This window comes from Spermophilus citellus (assembly GCF_964194105.1).
Source record: "Spermophilus citellus genome assembly, chromosome: 3".
Lineage (NCBI taxonomy): Eukaryota > Metazoa > Chordata > Mammalia > Rodentia > Sciuridae > Spermophilus > Spermophilus citellus.
In genome coordinates, this window is record NC_138184.1 from 81,938,173 (window position 1) to 81,950,784 (window position 12,612).

At 62.7% G+C, this 12,612-nt stretch overlaps 1 protein-coding gene across 4 annotated transcripts in view; it reads right to left on the minus strand.

The window, feature by feature from the left end:
* The window catches only part of RBM19 (RNA binding motif protein 19), a 106,742-nt gene that overhangs the window by 29,528 nt on the left and 64,602 nt on the right, over positions 1-12,612 (minus strand). For all 4 annotated transcript variants that reach the window (XM_081288512.1, XM_081288511.1, XM_081288513.1 and 1 more), the window contains exon 22: positions 4,723-4,828. In XM_081288512.1, coding sequence (XP_081144638.1) covers positions 4,723-4,828 — 106 coding nt within the window. The remainder of the gene's footprint in view (positions 1-4,722; positions 4,829-12,612) is intronic.

Consider the following 12,612-nt stretch of genomic DNA (forward strand, 5'->3'; position numbering starts at 1 on the left):
GGCAGAGCTGGGCATGAATCCTGTCCTGATGCCCAGGGTGCCCTCCAGGCCCCTCCGGCTCCCTGGGGAGCTGTCCTGGCAGAGCCCGAGGGAACACAGGCCACGCCAACGTGCCCCCAGCCAGCAGTGACCTGCCCCTGAGCTGGCTAAGGATCAGCCCAGGGCTACCGACTTCTGGGGGACGTTCTGATGTTGCCCCCCACAGTGGGTACGGTGGGTGCTCCAGGACAGACCCATTCCCTGTGTCCCACACGCCAGGTCCTGAGAGCCACCTCTCAGCAACCCTGCAACCCCTGCCAACCGCTCCTGGCCTGCGTGGAGGGAGAAATATCACCCGGTTTGTGGGGTCTGTGCACAACAAAGAGTGACTATGGGCCCTTCTGAGAAATGACACCATGTGGCGGAGTGCGCTTCTGAGACACATACCCACAGGCCCAGCCCCAGCCTATGGCTCCCAAACCATCTCCCTCCCACAGTGGACTCTAAGGTGACCAGGGCTGGCAGAAGCCTGCTCCAAGCTCCCTCGGACGGGGGCAGGCGTGGGGCCTGCGCCCTGTGGCTCCCTCGGTGCCCACCCCTGGCTCGGGGTGGGGGGGGTGGTGAGAGAGCGGGAGCCACCAGCTGGAGGACCCCACAGTCGGCCGCGCTGTCTTCCACAGTGAGAGGAGGCGGCTGCCAGCGCCCGCCGCCATGGCGCTCGGCTCCCCCGCCGCCATGGCGCTCGGCTCCCCCGCGTGTTTATTTAAGCCGACACATTGCTCTGCTAATTGGATAACATTCCATGTGAAAATAGACCTTTTAAAACAACAGCAGCGGCGGCAAATAAAAACAGCTGCAGCCGCAGAAGTACAAAGGCGCGGCCGGGGAGGAGGAGGAACCTCGAGCAGCTCGCTCTTCCCCAGGCCGCCCTCCCCGTGGCCCTTTCTTCCTTCCTCCATGATCGCTTGGGGGACAGGGGCTTCTAAGAGGAATCCCAGTGGCCATTGGTGGCCACTCAGCCAATGGGAACCTGGCTGGGAGCCCTAGTACATGTGGGTTGGTTCCTGGGCTGGCCTCAGGCTTGGCCAGGGGGAGGCAGGGAGGTTGAGCCTCTGCAGGGAGGCATGAGGAATGCCACCCCTTCTCTGGGGGCTGGAGAGGCTGTTCTTAGAGATGCTCCCAGGGACAGCCTCTGGCCTCTGTCAAGGTGTCCCTAAGAGGTGGCACAGAGATGGCACTGGGTTAGGGGACCCCACAGATGAGGCGGGAGGGACCACTGTGCCCAGCTGGTGAGCCCTGGCTGTGGGCCTGTGAGCAGGACGCAGGCCTCGGGGCCTCCATGTCTCCAGGCGCAGAGGCCTCCTGCCCCGTCCTGAGTCCTGCTAGGATTAAAACACGACACTTGTGGTATCCAGCGTATCCTGCTGAATGCAGGACTCTGGAAGCCGCCAGTGTTTTCCATCAGATACCTCCCTGTGCCTGGGGGCAGCAGTGGCCCAGGACCTGGGGAGGCCCCTGCATTCAGGTCCGGGGGGGTCCTGGGCATCCTGCGATGCCCCCTCGGCCCCTCAGCCCCGTGTCCTGCTCCCTGGCATGACGTGGGGAGGATCTTTAAAAACGCTGGGTCTTCACACCTGGAGGTCTAGCTGACACCAGCGTTGTCGGGGGACTGGCATTCACCGCTGGGGACATCAGGGCTCCTAAGATGTTCTGGGCTGGGAGGATCTACCAGCTCGCCATCTGCTTCCTGCGGGAAGGGCTCCGGTCAACAAGCCTGTGACAAGGGTGGATGGCCAGGGCCTGCCCGTGGCAGGGCATCAAGCAGCGGGCTGGGGCTGGGCTGCCCATCGGCCCCCAGGCTCCACGGGGAGGCTGAGCTCGGCTCGAGCTCCCAGGAGTCGGGGCAGGACCCGGGGGAGGAGGGAGCTGCTGAGAGACGCCCCTGGGGTCCCAGGTGCCCTGCGTGAGGGGCCACGTCTCGTGCCGAGGTGGCACCCACAGGTGCCTGTCTGTCCCCATCTTTCCCAGGGTGCTCTGAGCTCAGCCCCTGCAGCCTTCAGGGGGCCCCTCTCCAGGGTTCTGTCCAGTCTGGGGCGTGCCTGATGGGGGAGGGGCCAATAGATCTGAGTCCCCTCGTGTATGAAGTGGGACTGGGTCTCTGGAGAAGGGACAGAGGACTCAGAGTCCTTCCCTTGTTTAAGGATGACAAAGGCAGCCCCTGCTCAGGGCCACTGTGGAGACTGATGTGGAGGGGAAGGGACGCCGTGGGACTTGCCTGGGGCAGGTGAGTGGACAGGCAGCTGCTGGGGGAGCGCTGACCTGGAGCTGACCCCTGGTCCCCGACAAGCCTGAGAGCTCCATGGCCTCGGCTCCAGCCCACATGCCCACTTGTACTGGGGCTCCCAGCCAGGTCCCCATTGGCTGAGTGGTCACTAATGGCCACTGGGATTCCTCTTAGAAGCCCCTGTCCCCTGAGCCTATCATGGAGGAAGAATGAAAGGCCTGGCTTGCCCTTCCCTTCCCTCTTCTCTGATCCTCTCCCCCTGTCCGAGGATCGCTTGGGACCAGCCTCTTGACATAAGTGGCGGCAGATGCCCAGTGACCACCTGCTGCCCCTCACGAAGGGCACCCGAGCTGCGCAAGCTGCAGAGGACATGCAGTCAGGGCCTGCACACTGGCGGGGCTTCTGCAGCAGGACTGGCCCCAGGGCTTCTGCTGGGCGGCAGCTCAGGCAGTGTGGCCAGGGCGGGGCCAGGAGGCTGCTCTCGGGAGGTGACAGGATACCTGGCTCCGAGGGCCCTTCCTCAGGCCCATGCCCGTGAGCTGGCCTGGTGTCCAGAGCATCCAGAGCAGGAGTCACTCGCCCACTACAGAGCACGGTCCCTGGGTCGGGGTGGGGTGTCTGCCTGGGCTGCAGACAGGCCGGGAGGATGGAGGAGCGAGGCGGCTGTCCCCACGAGGCAGACAGAGGGGCTGTCTCTTAAGAGCTGTGGCTGGCACTTTCTGGAAGTGGCTCATTAGGTGTGGGGATGGTGGGGGCCTGTGCCGGCGCAGGGAGGGAAGGGCTACAGGCCCATGGGGGTCAGAAGCAGCTGCTGGCAGAGGAGAGGGTGGGACAAGGCACCCCCAAGGGCCGGGGGCCTCCCTCCTTCTTCCAGGAACCAGGAATGGAGGCAGGGAAGGGATGGTGGGGAGCAGCCGCCACCTCCAGACCCGAGTGCCGTGTCACGGTGACCCCAGCTCAGGCTAGAAGGGGGCGTCTTGCTCCCTGCCCTTCCTCACGCCTCTCCCTGGGTCACCCCATTGTAGCCACCCCGCATCACCCTCATGGCCAACAGGAGGCCGGGCTGGCCTGTTCCCGGAACACCCGGCACCCAGGCCCTAGGCCACTCTGCAAGGAACTGCCACCATGCCACAGGGGAAGGAGGCGCAAAGCGGGCCGCTGGCCCCTGTTCACATGGCGGCGACGTAGCACTGGGATGCTGACTGGCAGTCTGGCCTTGTGGTTTGTGTGCCAACCTCCTGTGTTGGCCACAGCCTGCTGGGGTGTTTCCCAGGCCCACTCGCCTGGTACCAGCAGCCGGTGGAGCCGCACCTATGCCCAGCGCCGGGCTCCACGGAGGAAACCCACCCACAGCCCCCAGGCAGGGTGGGCGCGGCCATCAGTGATCCCGCCGGGCCGCACAACTGCCCTCCGCACAACTGCCCTCTGCCGCCTCCCGTGCTGCCCCTGGCCTGCTGCCTGAAGGGCTGCACCTCAGACCCTGACGGGAGGCATGGAAAGACTGCCAGCCCAGGAAGGAGGAGCAGGTGTCCAGACGAGCGTGGTCACAGCCCAGGCACCTGGTGCAAGGCTTGGGGACAAAGGCTGGCAGGACCCTCCGGGGTGTTCCTAGGGCCTACAGGGGCTGATCCGGAGCTGCACCTTGGGCTCCATGCCAGCTGACCCCTCACTGGGACCCTCGTGACGCCGCGTGCATTCAAGAAGCTCCTGCTTTCTTGAAGGACTCCCCGCCAGGGCGGAGGGCACAGGGCCACCAGCACAGCCTCCCTGCGGGAAGTCCATGGCCATGGCCCTGCAGGCACCTTTCTTTTGGAGCTCGGGGCTGAGGGTGCAGTGATCAAGGACACAGCGGGGACGCCTGCTGGTGGCAGGTGAGAACCCGGCAACCACAGCAGGGCCAATTTGTTGTACCCCAATTCGGAGCAGAGGCCCCACTTCAGAAGGCCAGGGCTGGGCTCAGCGGCAGAGCCCTGCTGGCCCGTGCGAGGCTCTGGGTCGAGTTCTCGGCACCACAAACCTCTGACCAGCCAACCAAGTCTGGCGGGACGGCCACAGTGACGCGCACAGTGTGCATGTGGGGCCACCGGGGCTGCCTCCCACGCACAACCAGCACCAGCCACAGCCTGGCTGGGGCGTGAAGGTGACGGAGAGACGTGTCCCCACGGGCTGCCCTTGGCACCTTCTGCTCTTCTCTCTGAGCGCCTTTCCACACAGCACATTGCCCGTCTTGGGGACAGCTAGATAGCAGAGCCCTCTCTGGTGTGCAGAGGCCTGGGAAACCCGCAGCCCAGGCTCCTGTATGGGTGCAAGGGAGCAGCCCTGTCCCATGTCACAGACGCAAACCCAGAGCGTTCCTTCCCGAAGTGCAGCATGAATTAGCACGATCAGGAAAAGGGACACAAGCTCGGGAGTGGCATGCGCTGCACTGAAGAGGCCTCGAGCCTTCCCCAGGGTCTCACCTTGGCATCCTGCTTTGTGAGGAAGTCCACGAAGCCGAAGCCCCTGTGCGTGCCTGTCCCGGTCATCTTCTTGGGCAGGCGGACCGTCTTCAGCTCTCCAAAGGTGCTGTGGACAGAAGCAGATGGGGTCTGAGCGCAGGGGCCTGCAGAGGGTGGGGTGGCTGGAGGACGGTCACATGTGCACCCAGGCCAACGCGGCACACCCATCAGGCCCAGGGTGGCTCACACGGGGAGGTCATTTTCAGCTCCACTCCAAGAAGCTGCCGGCTGGGGCACCCCGTCCTCCCCTTCCTGACAGGGAAGCCAGTCCCGGGGGGACCCAGTTGTGCCCGGGGAAGCCAGGCCAGAGAGGCCCCGGGTTCTGGGTGTGGGGCCTGGTCCACGTCCAGGTCCAGCTGGCTGCACGGGAGCCCCAGGCTGAGCAGGTGAGCAGGAGAGGCGGCTCCCAGGACTGGCACCTAGGAGGTGCCTTCAGAGCTTGCGCTGGATCGACACAAAGCTCCTTCCTCCACACCACGTCCCCTCCCCTGAGCTGTCCTTTGATATCTGTGAGCCAAAGCCAGGCAGTGATCTGCTGAGAACACGGCCCTCCTGTCGCAGGGATCACACAGGTGACACACCAACCCTGAGGCCTGCTCTCCCCAGAGACGCAGGACAAAAGGACCAAGCTTCCTCGGGGCCTCCCTGGCCCTCTCCTCGCCTGCCCACCCCCAGCCCCCTCCTAGTGTCCGTTTATCAACTACAGACGCACAAATTGCTGCCGATAAATATTTAACGCGCAGCTCTGCAGACAGGGCTGGCGCATTTGAAAATCTACACACACCCGCGGCCCCCGGCTCCCACATGCCCCCGACGGTCCAGGATGCTTCAGGGCCAAAGACCGACCAGGGACCAACACAGGGAAGGCCGTCAGCCCTCCTCAAACGACATAAGCTGAATCCGAGGTGTTAACCCGCGGCCGCCGGCATGACCAGGCATCTGCCAGCCCGATTTCTGCCGGCAGGACAGCATGCAGATGCTGCCTTATGAGGCCTCAAAATGAATCCGCACGTCTCCTCGCAGCTCCCTGGAGCCCGGCCCCTCCTGGCACCTCCTCTGTGCAGACGAGGAATGGCACTGGACACGAGGCCAGCCTCCCGGGGACAGGAGGGGCCAGAATGAAGCCTGTCCATCTTCCCGCTGTGAGGAGGTTCCTGTCCCTCTGGAGGGGGTGAGGGCTGGGGACACAGGCCAGGCAGGTGGGACAAGAAGGTGAGTCTGGAGAACAAGCAGTGCAGTCCCCAAAACCTGCTTTATCCTGCCACCTAAAGGCCAACGTATCCCATGACAGCCAGGCGGCCTCTCAGGTCTGCGCCTCGCATGGGGCTGGTGAGGAGTTCTCTGCTGGGCCCCTTCAGATACCTGACCCTCTGGCTCCAGTTCTTCAGAGAGGCACAGGGACCCCAGGGATGACAGGACTGGGGTCTGTGGGCAAGCCTGCGGGTCCAGCACTAGAGGGCCCGGTCCCTCGACCCAGCCATAGTCCCCATTAGCTCACAGCAGCCCTTTCTGATGTCCCCAAGACATGACTGGAAGCCACCTGCAAGGCCAGGGCTCGCTGTGGGGTGGACGCCTGTCTTTGGCCTCCCCAGGGCTGGAGGTCAGCCCTGCATGGTGGGAACCACAGCATCTGCAGCAAGCTCTGCAGGGACACCTGGAGACAACCTGAGCCAGCCAACAGGAGACAGCAGCCTCCCCTCCCAGACAGGGGACGAGGGGCGCGTGCAGACATGCTCATCAGCAGCCCGTCCCCAGGGTGGCAGAGCTGGAGAACGAGCGTCCAGGCCTGGACTCTGGGCCAGACAGTGTGGCCACCCTGCCAGCCACTGTCAGGAGCCGACCTGGCCAGGTTGACATGAGCAGCAGGCCCACGAGGGGGCCAGGAAAGCCCCCCCCCCCACAGTTCAGAGATTGTCCAACACCAGGGGGCAAGATGGGGGACAGCCTGAGCCTTCTGCCCTCCGGTGCCAACCCCGACTTGTGCCCACGGGGCCCACAGCCTTCTGCCCTGTGCGGCCTCAACCTCTGCCCAGGTCTCTCAGACCTCGTTTCTGATGAGCCAGACTGTGAGTGTGTGTGTGTGTGTGAGAGAGAGAGAGAAAGAGAGGGGGAAGTGGGGGATATACAGAGGGGGAGAGGGGGGAGGAAGGAAGGAGGGAGAGAGACAGGGGAAGGGAGGGGGAGGGGGGGACAGAGAGAGGGAGGGGGAGAGGGGAGAACGAAAGAGGGAGCAATGGGGGAAGGGAGAGGGAAAGAGAGAGGGAGAGGTGGGAGAGAGAGAGATGGAGGGAGAGACGGAGGGAGAGGGAGAGAGGGAGAGAAGGAGAAGGGAGGACGGAGGAGGGAGCCTGCGGCACTTGCCGCCCACCTGCAGCCCAGTGGCAGCTGGACGCCCCGTGCATGGCAAGCAGCCGGGGGTCTGGAGAGGGTGAGAGGTGGAGAGAACAGGCTGGCAGAGCTAGGCTTCTGAGGCCAGTGGAAGAGGTGCTGCAGAGCTCGGCAGGGGGGACTTTGACAGAGGGACACTCTGGGTCCACCACAGAACTCAGCTGGGGTCCTCAGGGAGCCCTGGCCTGGGGCTTCCAGACGGCCCTCTGCAGGCCAATGGAAGCTGTGTCTGAAAACCCTGGCAGCTTCAGGGAAGTGGCTCTGGTAAGCAGGTTCTTTCTTCTACTAACAGGATGAGAGGGAGCGGGCTAAGGTAGAGCTGGAGGATTGGAGTTAGATCTTAGAAGGAACTTTTTGAAATCTGCAGACACTTCCAGAAATGTCTGGCTTCAGCACCAAATGTACTGAGGCTTCAGCATGTCATCATTGCTGCCACGGTGCCAGCCATCAAGGAGTGCCTGCCAGGGCTGGTCTTTGAAACATACCATCTTCAGGGGTAAGAGCAACTGGGGACAAGAGTGACACCACCTATTGGTTTACAAAAAAACCCAAGGGCCAGCGAGAAGGCTGTTGGCCAAGTCCTTAGGACCTGGGACCCGAAGCCCAGGACCGCTCCTGTCCTGGAACAACGCAGGGACAGCAAATGGCCCTGGGCACTCGTGTGACCATGTGGGATATCCTAAGGCCAATGCTAATGATCACAGAGATATCGAAAGAGAATTAAAAAGAGAGAAGAAAGGTCAGGGAGAAAAATTGATGAGGCACCTTTAGCTCTGGGGAGAGAAGTGGGACGCGAACACAGGCCATTCTGAGGCTCTGGCCTGACGCCAGGTCCCAAGCCCTCAGAAGGAGGTTTAGGTTCTGCAGGAACCTGCCTCCCAGGGCCAAGGCCACCACTGGGGACAGGCTGGGCAGGGCCAGGTCCCAGGGGGAGTGACCTAGCAGGGCCCCCGGCCTCCTCCCCAGCCAGCCTGCTCCCCACTGTGAAGATAATAGAAACCACAAAATAGCAATTACTGTATCCGAAGCTGTGAATGAAGAGGACAGGCCGGGCCTTTAAACACGGCCTCCCTCCCCCAGCCCTCCTCCGCGCTCGCACTTCGGTAACAAACTCACACCTCACTTTTCCAATTATTTCATTCACCTCAGGTTCACCAATTACTCCCCCACGTGCACACCACCCCCTCCGCCATGCCGGGGACGCGTGATTGGTGGCGGTTCTTGGGTCTGCGACAACTGGAGTTTGTTGCCACGTTTCTAATTTCTTGTGGGGTGTGTGGGGTGGGAGGGGCCCCGGGCCTGGTAAAAAGCTAGTGTGCACAACGTGTTTGCACACAGGCCCCAAGGCCCACACAGGCACGTGTGCCCTGCCACAGTGGTGTGGGTTCCCCTCTGCAAGCTGCAGCCCTGACCTGCCCTGCAGCCCAGGTGCCAGTGAAGAGGGCCCTCCCCAGGGAACGAGGGGCTGGGAAGGAGGCACCAGGAGGAGGGGGCCCTCAGAGCCGCTGTACCATCTTTTCCTGCTCTGTTGCTGCTGAAGGCTGAGCGGGCAGGTGCCAGGCAGGCCCAACCGCCTCTCCCCACGTGCATGTGGTACTGAGCAGGGGCGCATCCTAAGGAGCCTGGGCCCTGACTCAGGACAGGCGTCCTGATCTCCCGCTGGATCTGCTGGCAGAACCGGAGCCAGCTGAGCGTGAGCCACGTGGGTTGCGGGTGCCCGCTCCCCACCTGCGCCAAGGCACTGCCGCGGAACAAGTCTGGTCCACCCGAGGCAGGGCAGGGAGGTGGGGTAAGGAATAGGCCGCAGGGGAGAAACCCCAGCCAGACTCCAGGCATTAAAAGCCCTTCAAATATGCCATGGCCGCCATCTCCCAGCACACCAGAGGCACACACGACCACGCAGGCTGCCCGGCTTGTCCCCTGAGCCCTGTATGGGCCAGCGCCCAGTGGCTATGCACTGGACCCCCCTGAGTGTGGCACCATGCCCATTTCCAGGTGGAGAGAACTAAGGCAGAAGGAAGCCACATCACCGGGGAGCTGCCACTGGTCGAGGACCACGTGCAGCAGTGAGCAGAGCTGGGCCCAAGGTAAGTGGCTGTCCCCGGGTCCGTGCACCTGATCCTTGGGTTTATAGAGGCTGCCCAAGTGCGCCAGGTGCCAGGACAAAGTCAACAGAGGGTCAGTGCCTAGACTGGTCCCCAGGGACCCTGCGTCTGGGGGAGAGCTGCCGGCTAGACACGCTCAAGGACCCGGGTGCCCCCAATCCCACTGCCAGGGTCTGGAGTGGAGGGTTCCTGACCCTTGCTGGCCACTCCCTGTCCCCGAGAACTCGTGGGTCAATAGAAAGCTCCTCTGGGTAATGGAAGCAGTAAGCTGGCCCTTGGCAGCGTCCTGTCTTGGGGCCTGGTTGGGGCAGGCAGGGAGACAGGCCAATGGGACACCTGGAGGCAGACCCACCCCTTCACCCCAGCAGGTAGCTTCTGCCGCCCTCATCCCCACCATGGGCTCCAAGGGCTGTGCTACCTGGGCCTCCTACACTTGGGCCAGTCACCACCCAGGCTGCCCGGCTCCCAGGCTTCCTGTGCCCTTGGTGATCTCGAACTTGTCTCTTGGGATGCGGTGGTACCTGAAGTGCCCTTCCTTCTTCTCTGCCACCTCGCTCCCTCCCCTCTCACTGCGAGGACCACAGTGATCCTCCTCCTCGGGGCCCTTCACCTGCTCTGCCCGTGACCGGGGCCTCCTTGCAGGGGTATCCCAGGGACAGCTCGTTGCCACTCCACGCTGCCTCCGTCCCGCCAGCCACCTTGTCATGTGTGATGGCTGCCTGAGCGAATTTCCCCCTCCTTTTGCCATAGAGAGGACCTCGCTGACAGCTGGGCTCCTCTACTGCTGTGGCCGCAGCACCCAGGGCTGCCTGGCTCTCAGACACTCTCGGACTTCCCTTGTCATGGAGCCAGGCCTGGGGTTCTCCAAAAGCATCAGGTCCCCGTCCTGTGTGCATCGCCTCATCAGGCCACGCGCTATGGAGCAGGCAGGGTCACACTAGGGGGCAGGCTGTCCAGACCTGTGCCGAAGAGGATGCTCTCTCACGGATGTGACCCACAAGCTGCTACCAGGACCTCCCCAAAGCGCCTGCCTTTACTCCTCCAGTCAGAGCAAATCGCAGCAAGAATAAAGGGGCCCCCTCGAGCTTTCACCAGGAGCTGAGAACCGTGCCTGTCTGGTGGCAGAGGACGTGGCCCATGCACACAGCCCTGGCCAGGTGTGCACAGGGTCGCTGACAGCCCTGTTAAAGAGGTGGCCCCTTCCCTGGTCCTGCTTGCCCCCTCCCGGGAAGAGCCCCTCTGAGGCTCAGTCCTCCTTCACCCACTGCTCGTGCCAGGGAGAGCCCTGTGCAGGGCCACCTGGCCACCTTCAGCCATGTTCCCTCTCATCTTTGCTTCTTGGAGGCTGAAAACGGCCTGGTTTCTGGGAAAGTGAGAGAGAGGCGCAGAGGACAGTGTTCAGCTTCCCCCAATAGCCTTTCCCGGGGTCCTTGCCAGGCAAGCGTGACCCTCTCGTTTTCTAGATGAGAAGTCCCAGGGGTGAGAGTGAAACAGCATCTCTGAATCGGAGCCGGGGCCGTGTTTCAGACAGACTGAGGCTCTGGTGGAGGGGACCTGGCACTGGAAGGCGAGGCTCCTTGCCTGGCTCTGTCCAGCACCAGCTGGGTGACCCTGGGGCAGTTCTGGGTCAAGAGAAAGACAGATGTGCACAGTGGTGCATGCCTGTGATCCCATTGACTCGGAGGCTGAGGCAGGAGGATCACAAGTTTGAGGCCAGCCACAGCAACTTAGTGAGGCCCCAAACAACTTGGAGAGAGACCCTAAAATACAAAGCGTTGGGGATGTAGCTCAGCTCCCTAGTACAGAGCCCCTGGATTCAGACCCCAGCCCCAGGGACAACAGAGAAAGAACAGAGTGTAGAAGGACACTGGGCTGTGCCAGAGCAGCGAGAAGCTGGCCTTGTCCAAGGTCGAGGCTCCAAAGCCTGAGGGAAGATGAGGTGAGCCAAGGGGGACAGGGCAGGGACATGCAGGGGACAAGCTAACAGCACGAACAGTACTCGGGAGTTCATCTGAGATGTGCCACCCCAGCCCAGCTGCTCTGCATCAGCAGCTCTGGGGTGGAAACAGGCCCCAGCTGAGGGCCAGCCTCAAGGGCCACTGCTTCTCCAGGATGGGCAGGGGCCACAGGGGCTCTGGAGCAGCCCCTTTTCAGAAGCCGCCTGCAACCCAGCTCCGTCTGGAGAGACCTCAGATGGCCACCAAGAACCACGCCATCAAAACACGGTGTCACCAAACACAAGAAGCTACCTGCCACCTCCATGACCAAGTTCCATTCTCATGTGGCTTCTCAGGGGTTCTAAGCTCCATGAGGACACGCAGGGCCCTGCCACAGAGACCTTCTGCACAGCGCTCACACCTCTGTGGCCGGGCCTGGCTCGCGCAGCAGGGACAGTGTGGTCTGGGAACTGTGGACCCTGCATGCGCCTGGCAAATACCCCAGAGCAAACCCCGTGAGCCGGCACCAAGCTCTGTGCTGGCAAGGACAATGGGGGGCCCTGTGGGGTTGGCCGAGAGCCAGTGGCCTCCGTTTCCTGCGTGGCTGGGTGCCCTCCTGGTGAGGCCGTTCAGGGCACGTGGCTCCCCAAGGCAGACGCTTTCACAAACGTCCCGTGTGCGTGCAGCTGGCTCCCCGTCTACTCACGTCTTTAAATGTTTAGAATTAGCAGATTTAAAGGATGAGATAAAAACCTGAACAGAAATGGAAACCCTAATACCCTCCCCTGCTGCCGACTGGCTCTGCTGAGGACCTTCTCTGGAGCTGCCCTTTGGCTCCCTGAGGGCACATGTTGGGTAGGCACCGTGCCAGGTGTACCCAAGCACACTCTCAAGCCATCCCCAGCCATCGGGAGGGAGGCCGGGGCCCATTTGGTGCATAGAAAAGCCACAGCTTAGGCTGCTTAATAGGTCTGCCAGGTGCAGGCTGCTGGGTGGTGACCCTGGTGCGCCACAGCCTGTACTCCAGGGGAAGAGCCCAGCCCGGGCAGAGGGTCCAGCAGCAGTGAAGGCTGAGCACTGTCTGTTGAAGCCGAGTGCTGCCCTTCTGTGAAGACGAGGGTAAACAGTGGGTTTTGAAAATCAAAGACGATTCTTTTAAACCAGTGCTTCTCAGGCCCTCCCTGAAGGGAGTTGGCTGACCACCTGGGAAGCGGTCAGCATGGCTGACGTCAGGCTCTGCGCATGTCCCTGCCGCCCTCATCAGTCCTTCGGGCTGTGAGCAGCTGGGGTCCCCCTGGAGCAGCGAGAGGAGACGCAGCGCTCCTCAAGCTCGGCTGGCCGCAGAGCCCCACTGCCCAGAACCCCCAGCACCTCTCAGGGTACCACAGGCCCCGGGACCCAGCTTGGGGCATGTGGGAGGT